The sequence below is a fragment of the Crotalus tigris genome, unplaced genomic scaffold (genome assembly GCF_016545835.1).
Source record: "Crotalus tigris isolate CLP2741 ecotype Arizona unplaced genomic scaffold, ASM1654583v1 scf7180000024385.1074895, whole genome shotgun sequence".
Classification (NCBI taxonomy): domain Eukaryota; kingdom Metazoa; phylum Chordata; class Lepidosauria; order Squamata; family Viperidae; genus Crotalus; species Crotalus tigris.
In genome coordinates this window covers 778,109-796,792 of record NW_024100555.1, presented here as the reverse complement: position 1 = coordinate 796,792, position 18,684 = coordinate 778,109, and the positions used below count along the sequence as shown (strand labels likewise).

Here is an 18,684-nt window from a genome sequence, read left to right as displayed (position 1 = left end):
TTATGATAAATTACAAGAAGACAAAAAGGACAAAAAAGAAATAATAAGTGCTTTGAGAATATTGAAAACCAGTAAGTCGACCAGTACAGATGGATCAAGTGAAGGATCCTCAGAGAGAAGTGAGAAACATATAGAACAAAAGGCAATGTAAGAAGTAGTATATAGACACAAGAGAAGAGGGCTTTTAAGAATAGAAGGATATGGAAAAATATATACACTAATTTTTCTTTCTTTTCTCCTATCCTTATTTTCTTTGTTTTAATATTTCTTACTCCCTTCCTTTGTTGTTTATCCCAAAAGTAAATAATATGATTTATTTACTATGCATGTATGTGCATTCACCCTTCTCTCATTATGCTACAGTTGCTCTGTTTAACTCCATGCAGAAAGAACCACATTTATTTAAATAAGCTTTTATTATTTTCTTAATAACATTTTATTGCACAATAAATATTGTGGAAATATTGTTCCAGTAAAAGGTATGAGGACTTCCTGAATAATCTGTACTTAATATTCTGAGCCAAGCTCAGATATGCTGTACTGGCAATTAAATAAACTTCCCTTGACCAAAAAAAAAAAAATAATAAGCAATTTGAGTTTCAGTAAATATCTACCGCATTTGGACTCTAATAAATGTTCAGGCAAGCATAGATTTATGAAAGGAAAAGGTAAATATATTTAAGCCTTTAAACCCATTTTAGAATCCTGAGTTGAGATTTTATTATAATATACTTTAGGGATCTGCTCAGAAAGTTCCCCAAATACGTCATTTATAAAAACATTTGGGCAACTGAGATCCCACAGATCAGGCTGGAAGATTAACTGAAGGATACCTTGTCACTATTTTCAACTTGATTCAATTTCACTAATAAGTAATAGATGGTCTAGATATTTGAAAACAATAGCTCTCAATAGAATTTCTTTATCCAGAAGTACACCACCATTGAAATCCTAATTTTTCAATACCTGGAAAGAAATCTGATAAGAAATGGCGTTTTAGTATAGTCCAAACAAAATTTTAAAACTTTCAAATCCCATTGAGCTTGAAAGACTTAAATATGTGCTCAACATGGTATGTTTTTGAATGGCACCAAAATGGCTCTGTGTGATAGATTATATTTGGCCACTATATTGCACTTACTGCCAAATTAATCCTTGTGTGGCTTTTACTCTGATCAGCACTATCTCAGAGAAGCACTTGCTGGGAAGGACATATATCAAATGGGAAACCCTGTATTAGAAAAGCTGTGAGTCTCACTTTGTTAACTAGACAAGAATGCTCTGGTTGTGAAGCTTGAAAGGACCCTGTAAGGGCTAGTTGTTCTTGGGCTTGCTATTCTTAGTGGATATGACTGGGTAGTCTTGAAAAAAACTATCAATAAATTATGTATTTAAAAAATTGTTGGAATTTCTGGTTTCCTGTTATCTAGTTATGTAAAGTCCATATATGCATATTGCACCTAAGAATTTAATTTAAATCTTTATAATTATTTGCTCAAGGTTTTACTTTACTAATTGGCATGGAACAAATGAAAATGAGCCATCTGTCTGGAGGCATTCTGCAAAGAAAAAGAATCCTTATGAAAAGAGAACAGTACAAGAAGGAACACCTCTCCTTGATGCGAATTCATTAGAATATCTCTTTGCTCAGGCAAGTACTTTATAAAAGAATTCTGTCTCATGTTATGTACAGTATTATAGTAGAGGTTACATTTCATTATCTTTAGGAAGTACTGTTATTTCTGAGATGGAATATGGATGATGATGATTGTTTTTTTAAAAATATATATGTATAAACTCTAAAGATCAATATTTATAAAAGAAATACATTGTGAATGCTGCCCCAAATATTCATCAGTTTTGTTTTTCTATTGCCTAGTTAGTAGAACTATGAGTGCATATTTACAGAATGTTGGTCCATAATAAGAAAACATAAGAGAAAATGCACTGCGTGGAAAACTCTCTTGAATAATACTTCTTCACTGAGATATTATTCTGTGGCATGTATATGACTTCACTGTCTCAGTTTATGTTATATGTTTGTAGGAGGAAGAAGCAATCCTCTACCGCAGTCTAAAATGTTGATTGACCTTTATATGGAAGGCTTTGTTTCTTAGGTATTCAGTGAATGAAGTGAAATAACCATTTATTGCTAAACATCGATTTATCTCACTCTCCAATCTAGGGTCAAAATGACTTGGTAAAAGGTCTTGCACCTCTTCGGGAAACTAAGAATGATCAAGAATCACATGAAATTGAAAATGAATGTTTGGGTATGGCTGTACTTGCAATATCCCACTATGCAATTAAAAAAAACCTGAGGTTACCTGAACTTCCCCGAGATATCAGGTGAGATTGAATTATTTGTAGGTTGTATTTCTTCTGACCGATTGGGAAACATGGGGATAAACTGGAAAGACTGATTCCACATTTCTAATGCACAAATGGTCTTGTTTATGGGGGGAAAATGTGTAGGGCAAAACACAGACACTTGACTCTGATTTCTTTGTACACAGAACAATTGTGTCATGGCTTCTAGGATTGCTCAAGGTAGTGCTCTTCTAACTATATCAGTCCCGTCCCTGTCCTTTGGAGATGTATAAACTGTGACTGAAAAACACATGTTCAATTCTCAGTATTTGCAGGTAGTCCTTGACTTGCAACCAAAATTGGGACCAGAATCTTCGTCGTTGAAAGGACTATTTGTTAGGTGACCAACCTAACAAACAGGCTTCCCTTTCCTTCTGCAAGCCCTCATTTTGTGAAGAAGGAAAGGTGTGCATGTGACTTGGGGAATGGGGCTTTTGAAGCAACACGAAAATAGGATTCCTGTTGTTCTCCAAACTGCACATTACAAGTCACATACACACCTGGGGAAGACCAGAAGATTTCCAAAGGGATGCTGGCTTGTTTGCAGAAGGAAAGGAAGGGAATGCCCATTTGAAAAGGGAAAAAGAGGCCAAGGTCAGCCGGGTGGCAGGAGCAATTGTATCTTTGAGGTTACAATCTGACCAGGTAAGAAAGGGAAAGTTGAAGGGCAGTAGGCCTTTCCTGAAGGCCTCTGCCAGCGAAACGGAGGCCAGGACACGACACATGCGTCATCCTGAAGCTCTGTTCTTGACTGCAGAGGCCCTTCCTGAAGGCTTCTGCTGGCGAAATAGAGGCCAAGGGTGATGCATGCGAGCGGCCGCAGAAAAAGTGGGTCAGTGGTGGCCATGCAGGCTTCTTCAGAATGGGGCTGTTGGTTCTGCTGCTGCAAGGTCAGATAGTGGGAAAAACATCCCCCGAAAATAAGATCTAATGCCTCTTTTGGAGGCAAAAACAATATAAGACCAGGTCTTATTTTCAGGGAAACACGGTAGATGAGTTACATATTATCCATGAATATACCACAGTCTACGTTTTCAAGTATGTTTTTGATTTTGATGTGCTTTTTTTCTCTCTGTGTGTATATTTAAATGAAATATACCCTCTTATAATTTATAACAGGCTATTAAAAATAAATGTGTATTTTTTTTGTGTCCTATCTCATTTCAGCTACAAGCGATATATTCCAGAAACACTAAACAAGAAAATTAGGCAAAGGAACATCTTAACGAGAATACGAATTAATAATGTTTTTAGGGACTTTCTCAAGGAATTTAACAACAAGACCATTTCTGACAGCAGTGTTTCTCCACATGACCTGAAAGTGAAATACTTAGCAACAATGGAGACATTGACAAAGAATTATGGAGCTGAAACATTTGAGACATCCTCACTGCTAATTTCATCAGAAAATGAGAACTTTAACTTGGATGCTTCTGAAAAAATAATTCCATATTATGAAGTGATGGTAACAGGCAATCTTGGAATCCAGTGGCGACGTAAACCACTTGTGAGTATTACAAGTCCTTTGTTTACTAACAAGGTTAACTAGAGTCATTTGAATAGAATAGTGTTTGGGTTTTATAAAAAAAAAAAACATGGTGAGAATATGAAAATTGAGGAACTCTCAGACCTGTAGGTAGATTGTGCAATGTAAAAAAAACATCGTAAAAAAAGCAACAAGAAATTAATTTCATATTGTTGCCAAAACACTACATGGCCACACCTATGAAGTCAGCAGGAGTCAAAGCTAGAAGTTTCAATTTGGGTGAGGCTACTTAATGTGGTTCTTTTAAATTCAACAGAAACTATGTTGAGAGCAGGAATATAGCATACTACACAAAGGGAAGATATGCTTATGGCTGAAAATGCTATGTAAATATTGCTGAATTAAGGGGAATAAAAGAAAGAGCAGGGATGAGGAGCTGCAGTTTAGGGAGCACATCTGGCATCTTTGAAATAATAATAATGATAGTAAGTAGTAGTAGTAGTAGTAGTAGTAGTAGTAGTAGTAGTAGTAGTAATGTTGGAAGGGACCTTGGAGATCATCTAGTCCAAATGTGGTTCCTGGAGCTGCCTGATCTTTAGTGGTGAACTGATTGGGAATTATACCTGGTTATTGAACAAAAAAATAAGATTAGAGGAAGGAAATGACTGATAAAATATTCAGTATAGGTGAATTATATATTATTTAGTAACAAAAATATCAAAGTTTTAAAAAAGACTGCAAAGTTATAAAGATATAAAATAGAAAAAAAAAAGACTTGTTGGCATTGTGTATATGTGGGGGGGGAAGGGTTGGGTGTATGTGAACCAATGTGATACAGTGGATAAAGTGTTAGATTCAAACATGAGAGTTGCATTTTCTAGGTCCCGTTCATTCACAAAATCTCATTGGGTGTCTTTGAAACAGCCATTATCTAATCTATTTTACAGGAAAGTTGTTGTAGTAGAGCAAAATGGGAGAAGGAAATTATATGCTGCCTTGAGCTCCTGAAGGAAAGGCAGGAGATAAATCTAACAAATATATACCGTGTTTCCCTAAAAATAAGACCCAGAATCCATAGCTCGGTTCTCGGCTACACAGGTCTTCCAGAAAGGCCTCTGACTGCGAAATTCTCAGTTGCAGAATGAAGCTGCTTCTTCGGCTGCAGAAGAAGTGGGCCGAAGCGAGGCAAGTGTTGATCCATGGGAGGTCTGGCTGCAGTGATAAGCTCCAACCTCCCCACCCCTGTCCTGGCTTGATTTTTAGGCTTGTGCCTCATCCCAAAACTAGGACTTATTTTGAGGGTAGGGCTTGCTTTCAGGGAAACACGCATGTATGAATTGGAAACACATGTACAAGAATATATATACATGATCTGAGGAATAAAAGTATTTTAGCCATCTCTATTCAATTTGTCAATCCAAAATGACATTTGTATAGCCAAGGATATAATTTATAAAAGATGATATAACTTTATCCTTATTGAAGGATTTTTTTCATAAAGCTTTGTGTCAGATACTACCGAGGTGCATTTTAGTTTTCTAGTGTTTTACAATAAAGGTACAATAACGAACCTAACAAGTACTACAAATAACTGTATCCAAGGTTTTTAATATATAACTTCTGCCTGTTTATGTATGTGTGTACGAGAGAGAAATTGGAAAAGATATTGGACGTGAGTTGAATCAAATTATTCAGTGTGTGATGTTATTCATCAGCTTACACAGAATGAAAAGGAAAAACCAAAAATCAAGAAAAAAAAATCTGAAAAAGTTGGAAAAAATGAAGAAAAAAACAAAAGGGAGGAATGGATCAGTTTTTCTTACTTTCCTGAAATAACCCATCTTGTGATCAAAGAATCTAACGTCTGTATCTATAAACAAGACAACAAGAGGATGGTAAGCGTCTTATAAAGTCACTTATATGCTATCAGAATTAATAATGCCCCAAAGTAGCATCCCTTTGATTTTTGTAGCCTTAATCACTAACACAGTAATCTACTGTTAATAATACTGTGTGTTGAAAGAAGAGATGACCTCTTTCTGTATATCGGCATTTTGCTTATGTATATAGGTGGACTAAACTTGTTACCGACTTCTGTTTGATAACTTTTAAAATAAAAAGGTTGACTAGGGTTCATGGGTGCTGAAGTTTCCCTAGCACCTAAAGTGGTATTTGCAGCAAAAACTGTGTGTGGGATAAATGGAATTTCTTACGAGATTTCATTGTACTTTATGGGTCTCATGAGATTCTGTAATGCAGTGTTTCCCAAACTTGACAATTTTAAGGCATGTGGACTTCAACTCCCAGAATTCCACAGCCAGCATTGCTGGCTGTGGAATTCTGGGAGTTGAAGTCCACATGCCTTAAAATTGTCAAGTTTGGAAAACACTGCTGTAATGGAATGTTGGATGACCTTGGGCAGGGCTGGGCAATCTTGGCTCTTTTGTGACTCGTGGACTTCAACTCCCAGAATTCCTGAGCCACCATGGCTGGCTCAAGAATTCTGGGAGTTGAAGTCCACGAGTCATAAAAGACCCAAAGTTGCCTACCCCTGACCTTGGGGAATGAGGGGAAAAGATGCTGCCTAGAAAACGATCAACAAGAGAGGCAGGAGGCCCCAGTGGCTCAGCTGCCAGAGAAAGAAACCTAGGAAAGATCTAATGGAGTAAGTAGTCAGAAGTGGCAGTTGGAAGTTTATACTTTCAGATTAGTAATATTGATGTCAGCCATCCCAGATAAACCAACAGGAAATATGACCAGATATAAATATGACTTTTTATTGTAAAAATTCATTAACAGAATCCTGCAAGATTATCCACACATTCCTTTACTGATTCCAGGCAAAAATACTGAAATTTTCATGAGCAGTATTTTTTTTTTTAAAAAAAAACCCTGCATTGGTAACCTGCATTTGACATTAATACATTTAAATCAAGAGAAGACAAATATACTTAGAAACAGATAAAGTTTAAAAGAGAGGGTACACCCAGCACAATATAGATAAGATGTCATTCCTGTTTTCTTGCTTATATTATTTTTTTCAAGTTTTTAGAAGTTAAAAGATGTACATTTCAGTGAACTGAAGTCAAATCCCTGTCCTTAGAGCAGCTTTTCTCAATCTTATTAACAAGATAAGTGGACTTCAACTTCCAGGATTCCCCAACATAATAGGGAATCATCTTAAAGTTCCTTAAGTTGAAAAACATTGTTTTAGAGCAGTGTTTCTCAACCTTGACAATTTTAAGGCATGTGGACTTCAACTCCCAGAATTCCACAGCCAGCATTGCTGGCTGTGGAATTCTGGGAGTTGAAGTCCACATGCCTTAAAATTGTCAAGGTTGAGAAACACTGTTTTAGAGTATCTCATTGTCAACCATGGTATAGATTTAACTGCCATCCTGGTTAATTTGTGGATTGTGCCTTCCTTGTTGCTTCAGTAGCCCAATATTTTTGATCGTCCCTGTAGATGGAATTGTAATAGTTGATTGTTGTGTCTTACCTGAAGTGGAATAACTCTTCAAAAAAATTTTTTTAACTCTAGGAATTTAAACTGTCTTCATGTGAAGAAGCTCTGTCGTTTTCTGCTTTGGTGGATGGATACTTCAGGTTGACTGCGGATGCCCACCATTTTCTTTGCACAGAAATCGCACCACCTCTGATAGAACATAATATTAAAAATGGCTGCCATGGCCCAATTTGGTTAGTTAATAAACAATATAGTAATCTTATATACCAACCTTATATTCCTTCCTTTTACTTTCAACAACTCTTAACTTTAGTCTCTTCAAATAATGCCCTCGAACTTGATTTCTTTTCATTCTTTCTTTATCCCTTCTCACAAAATTATTCACAGCATTAACAAGTCTCTTTTGTATGTACATTATAGAAAGTTATCCTGCTCATTTTTTTGGCTTATTGTTTGTATAGCCCTTTTAATTACTAAGACATCAACAGTTTTTGTCCAGTATAGCATCATTTTCCATATCATTCTTGTTGCATATCATTTTTAAATCCACTTTCAGATCGGTCTCACTCATGTCTGGTAAAACATGCTTGTTGATAACAAAAGCATTTTTCACCAGAAGGATTCTAAATTAATCCCAAAATCTTAATTCATATTCATATGGATCCATTGCAACTTTCCAGAATCAAATTTTAATAGTCCTTTTATTGTTTATTCAAAAAGATTAAGTCCTTAAACTTGTATTTAAAACTTGTTTTGCTAAAGATTGAAAGAAACTCACCTGATGCTGTTGAACCTGTTGATCCAAAGGTTCCTAATAGCTAAAAAGCAGTTATCGAGCGATAACCAAAAGCGATTAGAAAATGAAGTATGTGAGCCCAGAATCCTTTTGAAAAGCAATGACTGCAATTCAAGCAATGATGGTTAATTCCTCAACTCCCAGAGCTGGAGACCACTATCTTGCAATCTCCTTGTGAGGAGCAACTGTCTGAAACACTTTTGGGTGATCTCAAGTCTTTTCCTTATCTGGAGAGGAATTACAAAGAGTTCCTCTGCATTTTGGCTATTCATTTTACCATGGTCAGTTTGCCATTTTCCCCCAGATGTCTGTTCTCAGTACTATAAACCAGGAGCCGGTATTATGGGGTTTTTTTTAGTAAGCAAAATGAGTTCAATCAGAAACTAAAAGGCACCAATTGTTTTTTCCCCAAAACAGCTATCTCCCTTCAGAAACTGATTTTAAAACATTTTTTTTTGTAAACAGTCATTATAGTTTGTAAAACGCTTGCTTGAAAAAAATATTGTTTCATTATTTTCATTTTAGCATCCTTCTTTTGAGCCTCTCAACTTCTGGGTTCATGAAAACTGAACTACTCTGTGGTCATTTGGCTAGGAAAAGCCATTTTATAACTGTAACAAACTCAATATTTCAAATATCTTATGTCTCCCGCCATTACAGTTTAAAGGTTTTGTCATTATTTTTTATTATTAAATGTACTTGTTGCCCATCTCACTATGAAATGACCCCAGGTGGCTTACAGCATAAAAAGCATTAAAATCATGAACTATGAATATTCCTAACCCAATAAAATGGTAAATCATGGTCATAGGATGGGGAGGGGGAGCTGAATGCATGAGGGGGTGGAGGTGGGATTAGCTCTTAAATTAATCAACCACCTCCAGTGTGATGCTCTACCATCTGGCAGAACCAGGGAAATATGGGCATGGTTTCAAGGGAATGGTCAATTGTCCACATTTACTAAGCTTTAATCATTTTTCTCAAACATCTTTCAGCACAGAATATGCTATTAATAAGCTGAAACTGGAAGGCAATGAAGAAGGGACATATGTATTGAGATGGAGCTGTACAGACTTCAACAACATTCTCTTGACTGTGATATGTACGGAATTTTCAGAGGTATGATGGAGGTCCAGTAATTTTCTCTATAAATACTTTTGACCTAGTCCTAGGCAATATAACTTTTGCAGAATTGGCTTGAGAAGTGATATTCTTGCCATTAATGATTCAAACAATGAGTGTGAGATTTCTTTCTTACCAAACATGGAATAAGTCAGCTTCCTATAAGTTTCTATGGTAGTAACTGGAAAATTTATTTATTTATTTATTTATTTATTTATTTATTTATTTATTTATGAGACTTATATACCGCTTTAAGTGCAAGCATTCTCTAAGCGGTGTACACCAGTAAGCAATGTATATATATATTTACATTGCCCCCAACAATCTGGGTCCTCATTTTATCTACCCCGGAAGGATGGAAGGCTGAGTCAACCTTGAGCCGGTGAGATTTGAACCGCTGACCTGCTGAACACAGTCAGCTAAAGTGGCCTGCAGTACTGCACTCTAATGCTCTGTTACTTATTTTTCCATTTGGGTATAAATATTGACAGGGATTGCCAATCCTAGTCTTATTATGGATTTAATTTGTTGTTACTGGAGTGAAAGCATATATTGTTAATATATTAATTGGAGGTTTGGTAACTTTTTTGACTAAAAATGAGCGGGTTGCAATAAAACACTTTTAGAAAAAAAAGTGATATATAATAATTTTTTTAAAAATGCAGAATAAATACCACAGACATTATATGATTTCAAGATCTGAGTGGGTACATAAAGGAGAAAGAAACTAGTTACTTAAGTCATTTAAGCCTTTCTTTAAAAGTCAAAACCAGCATGTTGAATTGGTCTAGAAATGGACTAGTAACCAATGTTCATAGCAAAGAACTGATACAATATGCTCTGTTTTGAACCAGCTGAAGCTTCCACGAATGAATCATAAATTCTCTGACATCCATAGTAATCTGGAATCTTAATTTATGATTTATATTAAAAATATTGATGGGCTTGATGTTTGATTATAGAAAACACATTTGCATAATTACCTGGATTCAAAGGACAAAATGTGACTTGAGGCAAGCATTCTCATAGTATCTGTTGGGAGCACATTAACTATGTCTGTCTATGTTTATGCCTAAGCTGCCTTAGCACATTTTTTTTAAGTTTCATCAAGGTTTCCAGTATTAAGTTTCAACAAGGTTTCCAGTATGATTTCACCAGATGGTACTGCAAATACTTGCTGGATCAGTCTCGAATGGGATTTTATTTCATTCGCTACATTTTCTTCAGACCTGAACATAAATCTGCATTTTACCTGAATTCACTTAGTGATTTTTTTTATTTTTCTTTTCCTTCATTCTCCAAAGCACTCAATGAATCTTCCAAAACAGTATAAGAACTTCCAGATAGAAATGAAGAAGGATGGGTGTCTCCTGCATGGATCTGATAAGTTCTTTCCATCACTTAAAGAGTTGATGGACCATTTAAAAGGGCAGATCCTAAGAACAGATGAGATAGTCTTCACTCTCAAGAGATGCGTTCAGCCAAAACCAAGAGGTAGTGATTTTATGTATTCATATTAACATTTTTTTCACCAAAATATATTGTTTCATTGCAATCCTTTTTTTTTTGCAAATATATACATATTATGAATAATACATGTTTTTGTATTCTTAGAATCAGATTATTTAATCCCAAGCAAATCAGTCCTTTTTGAAGTAATTGAGGTTTGTTTAGAGCTAAGGGTCAGGATTGGATACTAAGAATTTACTTAATATAGAAAAGAGGGCTTACACGTTATAAATATGTAATCATCCTGTAGGTGAGATGTGTGTGGCATAAAAATTAAACAAATGTTTGTCTTGCAGGTGGAGCTAATAATCCCAAAAGGTGCAACAAGTGCCTAAACTCCCATGCCTTAATATTAATTAGCATGTTAATTTGATATTGACAGAATAATGATTGCAGTACAGTTCAGATCCCGCTAGACATCACAAATTTTAGAAGATATTCTTAGGAAAGGTACAATAGTTCAGCCAAACATATTTTACATGGTATTGTTTAGACTAGAGGAGGATGGATTATAGATTCAGCAAAACAATAAAGGCTTATTTGAGTGCAGTTGAAAGAAGTGAATCTTTTGTATGAAATACTTTGGTAAAAACCAACTATTCTATGGTAGAAGCGTTCTGATTAGCAACTGTAAATTTAAATTATTGTAGATTTGTTGTGGACATTTCATTTAATGCACTAATCCAGCAGCTGCCTGGAGATACGAAATTGCGCTGATGAAGCCAGTGACTTATACCAAACTATTCAGTAAAATTTGTTAATGAAAGTTGATTTTCATAATAAAAATCAAATTCAACATCTACCCTCTGTGGAATAGATTTGATCCTAAAATATATATTGGTATTTCTTTACTTGGAAAATATCCAATTCTGGCAATCATTTAAAGGATTATTAATCATTATTAAGGATTATTTTGTCCTGCATTCTTGCAATAAATCTGGATGGCAATCTGTTTCAAATATATTTGAGAGATTTTCTTTTTCTTTCTAGAAATTTCCAATTTGCTAGTCTCTACAAAGAAATCCCAAGAGTGGCAGCCAATTTGTCCTTTAGGTCAACTGAGTTTTCATCGAATCCTTAAAGAAGAAATAAAGCAAGTAAGTGATTATGAAATCTTTTAAAATTTTATAAATGCATTCTTTCATTAAGCCTTGCAGTGATGTCTAAGAAAATCTAGCAAAACTCATTGCGTCATCTATTTACTTAGACTAACTAATTATGAAGTTTTGGGTGGTTGTGCTTCTTTGTGTTTTTTAAGTCAAGGCTTTTCAACCAGTGGTACGGGTAGGTGGTACGCATTGGCACATTGGCACCTGGCAGGTGGTACGCAATCATCCTAAAAAAGTTGTAGCGGGGGAGGGGAATGAGCTGAACTGGTGGCAGCACCACACAAGCCTGAGCGAGAGATGGCTGGAGCTTGAGGGCTGTCAGGGCTCAGCAGAAGCACCAGGATCAGCACTTCTTCGGGACTGTCAGGGCTCAGTGGAAGTGCCAGGATCAGTGCCAGGCTCCACCTGGAGCTTGGCACTGATCCTGGTGCTTCTGCTGAGTCCTAAAGAAGCACCAATCAGCTGGAAAGCAACACTGATCCTGACACTTCTGCTGAAACCAGAAGAAACGCCGATCAGCTGGAATGTTGCAGCATCTCCAGGTCTTGTGATTTACATTCAGATGCTTGGCAACTGATTCATATTTATGATGGTCACAGTGTCCCAGGGTCATGTGAAGTGATCAAAACCTGCTTCAACCACCCAGTAGACGGGGGGAATAAAAACCAAACACCCCCCACCCCACCCCCGCTGCCAATCCTCAACACAAATGCTCACAACAATGAAAACCTCAGACTGGAGGAAGAGCGCTGCCGGGTGGGCAGGCAGGTGTCTTGCTCGGCTGTGGCTTGGGGGGCACTTTTTTCAGTGCCATTGTAACTTCAAACTGTCACTAAGCGAACTGTTGTAAGTCGAGGACTACCTGTACTTCATCAATTTCTTCCTTTTGGGGGGGGGGTCATCAAGTTTTTGACACCTTGCTAGGCGACTGGTGGTACTCGGATGTTGCCATATCCTAAAAGTGGTACAATGGGTGAAAAGGTTGAAAAGCCCTGTTTTAAGTGATAGGAATATTCCCTGAAATCTTGCAAGTTATTTTTATGCGCAAGTTATTTTTTTCTGATTTAGAAGAATTACTTGAAGTAGGGAATGATATGTAGCAAAACAAAAAGGAAAAAATACTGCTTTCATATCAAAATGTACACAAATAGCCCTCGACTCATGATCACAGTTGAGCCTCAAATTTTCCTTGCTAAGCAATACATTATTAAGTGAGTTTTGCCCCATTTTATGACCTTTCCTGCCATAGATGTTACGTGAATCACTGCAGTAGTTTAGTCACATGGTCATTAAGTGTATCCAGTTTCCCCATTGACTTTGCTTATCAGAAAATTGCAAAATGGGACAATTGTGTGACCCTGCTACATTGCAACCATCATAAATATGTGCTGGTTGCCAAGCGTCCCATTTTTTTATCCTGTGACCATGACCACTGCAACGGTCATAATTGTGAAAAATGGTCATAAGTCACTTTTTTCAGTGCCGTTGTAACTTTGGATCAGTGGAGGGATTCAGCCAGTTCGCACCAGTTCGGCAGAACTGGCTAATTTTTGTTGTCCAGACCCTGAATGGACTTCCAGAAGCGGCATCCACACAGAGAATGGGTTGTTCACATATTTGAATCCCACCACTGCTTTGGATGGTCACACAATGAATGGTTGTAAGCCGAGTACTATCTGTATAAGACGTTCTTGCTAAATATAGACTCGTGGGAATGATCTGGAGATATGTTAAACATAGTTTAATGTTATGTATAAGATCAGTCCTCTCTTCCCAATCTCCTTTTCTAGCACTATCAGGAGGAAGAGTTTGTAGCTTTCAGTTTCTGTTTTGAATTAACCATTTTTGTCTTGGTGACGCCAATCTGTCATTGTCTTTTCGGCTTGTTCATGCTTCAGAAATTTCCCAGAGTTGGCATAACGATTAGCATAAATATTTTTTGACCAAACTAATTGGCAACAACAACAAAAAACAGACAATAACTATTAGTTTTAAATTCCCATAAATATAATGTGGTAGCTGCTCATTAAATATAGTGTCTAATTTTATCTAGCACAGTGGTTCTCAACCTGTGGGTTGGGACCCCATTTGGGGTTGAATGACCATTTCACAGGGGTCGCCAAACAAAGCAGTCCACCATTTTTTTCCCTTTTCCTTAGCTGTGCTACTCCCTTTTATTCTATTGGCTTTTGAAAGCCAATAGAATAGACTCTCTGGAATAGAGTCTAATTCTATTGGCTTTCATAAGCCAATAGGAATTGTCCAGGCTGTCTCTGCCCTGCTGAGCCCGCCAAAAGTCCCATTCTGCAAACGGTGCTGCACCAGTTGAATAGTCCTCGACTTACGACTGGTTGAGTACGACCGGTTGGAGGTCGCGGCATTAAAAAGGTTGAGAACCACTGATCTAGCACCATTCAATTAAAACTAATGCCATCTGACCATTTCTAATATTCTGCTTACCAAAGAGTACTGTACATTTACTTCCTCTTAAAATGAAAAGTGCAAAATAAGTTTATGTCTCTCCCCCCCCCCCTTGTAAGACTAGCACTCACATGTGTACATTCCTTCCAATAACCTCTCCCCCCACATACACTAAACATGCATTATTTGGTAAACTTGCGATTTGTGGGCTTATTTTGTATTTTAGGGTGAACATCTTGGCAGAGGAACAAGGACACAGATTTACTCTGGGATTCTTAGCTATAAGGATGATGAAAGTTATCAGGGGGAAACACAGATTAAAGTTCTGCTGAAAGTCTTGGATCCAAGCCACAGAGATATTTCTCTGGTAGGTGTCGCTAAGGTTACTATGTAAAAATCTGGTATTGCTGATGATTCTCTTACCTTTAAAGCTATAAATATAAACTAAAACTATTTCAAGCATTTTGTCCTTGATGTGTGTAACCATATATTCAGTTGAGTTGTGCAGCTAGCCAGATCTGAAGAAGAAAAGGTGACTCAGAAGTCTGGGGGTGGTGGTGTCAGACATGGAGCACCTGTTGCTGTGACCTTTTGTGGGATTGCACAACTATCCATGATTTGTGAGAATGTTTCAATGCTTCTGAAGATATGTCAGTATAGAGCAAAATGTTCCTCTTCCATTAGATGCATTTATGCTAGGAATCCCACATCTTAGTATTATAGATGGGGCTTTCTCCTATTATAAAAGTTCAGTTATGAGTCTTCCCAAATCGTTAGTAGGGGCTAACAAAGGTGATAAAGGAAGATGATAAATCTTTTGGATCATCCTTTCAATTTTGTTGATGTCACCCCTGAAATGTATGTGTTTTAACAGGCATTTTTTGAGACAGCCAGTATGATGAGGCAAATATCCCATAAGCACATTGTCCTGCTTCACGGAGTTTGTGTACGTGACGTAGAAAGTAAGTAAACTCTCCGAATACAACTTTTCAAGCAGAAACAACGACTTATTTAGGTACATGAAATAGTGGTAGCTTAAGATTGCAAGAGTCCTCAATTTAATTTCACCCCTTCCCAATGATTAGTTCTAGGAGCAGTTTGTTTTATCTGGAGCCCACTGGAGTTTGTGGAGGGAAGTGAGTGTCCAAAGGACACAGGTGGTATTGGAATCCCCACTTAGCCTTGTGATCAAGTCAGCCTATTGGCAACAGCCCTACTTCTGCCTTGAAATTTCCCACTCTATGTATCCATCTTTCCCATATATTTAAATAGAAAAATGTTTATAGACTGAGTCATATATTTTAGAATGAAACTTTCCTGAGGGTTCACTTTCATGTGATCTCTCTTCCTAACCAAAATGCACTGAAAACTGAATGACATGAACTGTAGTTTTATCTATTTTTAATCCAATCTATATATTTTTTTCTTGTGGCTGTAGACATTATGGTGGAAGAATTAGTTGAGTTTGGGCCTCTGGATCTTTTTATGCACCGTAGGAGTGATGTTCTTACAACACCTTGGAAATTCAAAGTAGCAAAACAGTTGGCAAGTGCCTTGAGCTACCTGGTAAGTCCTTGATACCATCTACCAATAGCTATTCTGACTCCTGGTTTTGTATCACACATTACCTATTTACAGCTGCTAAGCAAGCCTTTTACAGGTTTTAACAACTTACATTTAATATGTCATGAAATAGTAAATTGGGTGTTTATCATCTTTGCTGTAATTTGGTTTAAATTATTGTGATTTTGGCCAAATTCCTTCAGCTCTGTAACTAAATTATCTGCATTGTCTAATGTAAATATGAGGATGTGGTCAAATTTTGCCTGTTTTTTTTTCCAGATTTTTAAACATTCTGTCCCCCTTTTTTCTTGTTCTTGCCCTGCAATATTTCATTGAGCAGGCTCAGTTTTTGTCTAGAAATGTCAAGATGAATTTTTTTTTTAATACATCTGCAAATGTTGGAGATATGGAGGAATTTTGGCTGCAGAAGGAATGACTCTTGATATGCTTGAGTTCACAAATCGGATATAAATCTTTGATAACTTTTGCCACCACCACTTTTTTTTTTTTTTTGCATTCACGATGCAGTGTGGTGTTTCTAGTGTTGTGTGCCATGTTGAAAAAGAGATGGTTTGCGTGGATCCTAACATAATTAAGAAAGTTGTGAGAAAGATAGCTTTGTATATCTTTTACCTACTCCTTATTGGCACTTTTGATTCTCCCAAAGTCTTTTCAGTAGAAACTTGAACATTAAAATCATCAGGAATGGAAAGAAGAAAATAGGGAACATTCCTTCTTTGAGTTTTGATTAGATAACTTCTCTTAGGATCCAAGCCATTGTGTTTTGTGAACTTGTTTCTTTAAGCACCTTTTTATGCTGTCTGATAGTATTTAATGTATGGTTGAAATACTGATTACCGTAACTCTCTGAAATGCAGGAGGACAAAAACCTAGTACATGGGAATGTGTGCACAAAAAATATACTGTTAGCAAGAGAAGGAATCGGAAATGAATATGGACCTTTCATAAAGCTAAGTGACCCAGGAATTCCAATTACAGTGCTATCCAGACAAGGTAAAACTACTTGTACATACTGAGATACTAAAGAAAAATAACCCCTTAATTTTATTGAAATACCAACACTTCATTTCCTCTACATGTCAGTGCTAACTGGTTCAACATTTATCTTAACTAACTTTATTATTTCTCAGTGACACTAGTTGAATCATGTTCCACTGGGGGAAATTGGACAGAATTTTTTTAGCAACCTGCTCTAAATTGGCAGGACAATCTCTCTGGAATTCAATTACTAAGAGTGTAATAGATTTTACAACTATGCATTACAGTAGTGTTGGTATTGGTAGCAAGAGGAAGAGAATTCTCCTGGCCACTTTAGATATTTATGCAGTAATGGTAAGAGGAGGCTAGTACGAATGTCTCTGTAATATAGGGGCAGTGGAGAAGCACATGTTCTGTTGTTTCTGTGTGCCCCGAGTCACAGGGGTTTTGTCCCTTCCTATGTCAGCCTTCGAGGACAGTTGAAGGGAGGGCATGGCATCATGCCAGAGTAAGGGTACTTCAAGTTTAGTTAAGTATGCCATATGGGGGGCAGATAACAATTCATTCCAAAATTTCTCTCACTCTTTTCTTTAAGAATGTGTGGAACGCATTCCTTGGCTGGCTCCAGAATGTGTGGAAGATTCCAAAAATTTAAATGTGGCAGCAGATAAATGGAGTTTTGGGACCACTTTATGGGAAATTTGCTACAATGGAGAAGTACCACTTAAAGACAAAACCTTAGCAGAGGTGAGGTTCTGGGAAAGTCAAGCAGGCATTCTTTTCTTGGTGACCTGTTACCAAAGTAAGAAGCTCTTTTCTTGTTTATCTTTAGTGTGTGGAAATGCTTTTTAGTTCTCCCACAGAAAATTGGCAGGACAAGCAGAATTCAGTCAACTTTTCCTAGAGCAGGGGTAGGCAACCTTGGCTCTTTATGACTCGTGGACTTCAACTCCCAGAATTCCTGAGCCAGCATTGCTGGCTCAGGAATTCTGGGAGTTGAAGTCCACGAGTCATAAAAGAGCCAAGGTTGCCTACCCCTGTCCTAGAGTGTAATAGATTTTACAATGTCACAGGATTAGTTAATACACCCAATATCTGTGTCATTAATAGCATTCACTAACATTAAAAAACAAGTATTCACTGGCAACTTTAGAAGAGAACTTTACTCAATCATTTGTGGGTAATCTGAATTACAATGGGGGGCTTTGAAAAATTTTCAGTTCTGGGATAGGAGTTAAGCTTCAGAAAACATTACTTGTAGATATATCTTTTGTGGAATTTTTATTGAGAGATTTATTGCCTAGTTCCATAAATAATGCCATTCCTTTCATTTCATGTTGCAGAAGGAGAGATTTTATGAAGGTCGTTTCATGCTTCCAGCCCCATCGTGCAAGGAGCTAGCTGACCTGATGAAGCAGTGCATGCACTATGACCCCAGTCAGAGGCCATTCTTTAGAGCAATTATGCGGGATATCAATACGCTAGAACGGCAAAGTAAGGACTTAATGATTGGCAAATAATACCTGCTGAGCTCAATATTCTGTAACAAAGCTAAATGTGCAATTGTCATCTCAGAATTCAAAGAAACAAATCTTTATTTTAGAGTTGATAGAGCCAGAGAAAGTACTGCAGGTCAGCAAATATAATAGTCCCATATATTAGGGTTAGTAATATCATGACTTGGATTTTATCTCTCATGGAGTAAAATCCTACATTTTTAACCATTCTGGAAGCAACTTGCAGAAATGAAAAATAAACACATCCAATATGCTTTGCCTTAATCCCCTTTATTGTATCTTTTGCCAGTGCTTGAAACATTGAAATGTATCTACTACAATTATAC

The 18,684-nt window shown here is 36.9% G+C and overlaps 1 protein-coding gene across 1 annotated transcript in view; it reads left to right on the top strand.

Annotated features, from left to right (window-relative positions):
* The window catches only part of JAK1 (Janus kinase 1), a 57,229-nt gene that overhangs the window by 26,421 nt on the left and 12,124 nt on the right, over positions 1–18,684 (top strand). The window contains exons 6-19 of the mRNA XM_039328944.1: positions 1,501–1,651; positions 2,186–2,349; positions 3,538–3,877; positions 5,572–5,751; positions 7,398–7,555; positions 9,114–9,237; positions 10,545–10,734; positions 11,740–11,846; positions 14,506–14,646; positions 15,154–15,241; positions 15,718–15,845; positions 16,721–16,856; positions 17,437–17,588; positions 18,185–18,335. Coding sequence (XP_039184878.1) covers positions 1,501–1,651; positions 2,186–2,349; positions 3,538–3,877; positions 5,572–5,751; positions 7,398–7,555; positions 9,114–9,237; positions 10,545–10,734; positions 11,740–11,846; positions 14,506–14,646; positions 15,154–15,241; positions 15,718–15,845; positions 16,721–16,856; positions 17,437–17,588; positions 18,185–18,335 — 2,210 coding nt within the window. The remainder of the gene's footprint in view (positions 1–1,500; positions 1,652–2,185; positions 2,350–3,537; positions 3,878–5,571; positions 5,752–7,397; positions 7,556–9,113; positions 9,238–10,544; positions 10,735–11,739; positions 11,847–14,505; positions 14,647–15,153; positions 15,242–15,717; positions 15,846–16,720; positions 16,857–17,436; positions 17,589–18,184; positions 18,336–18,684) is intronic.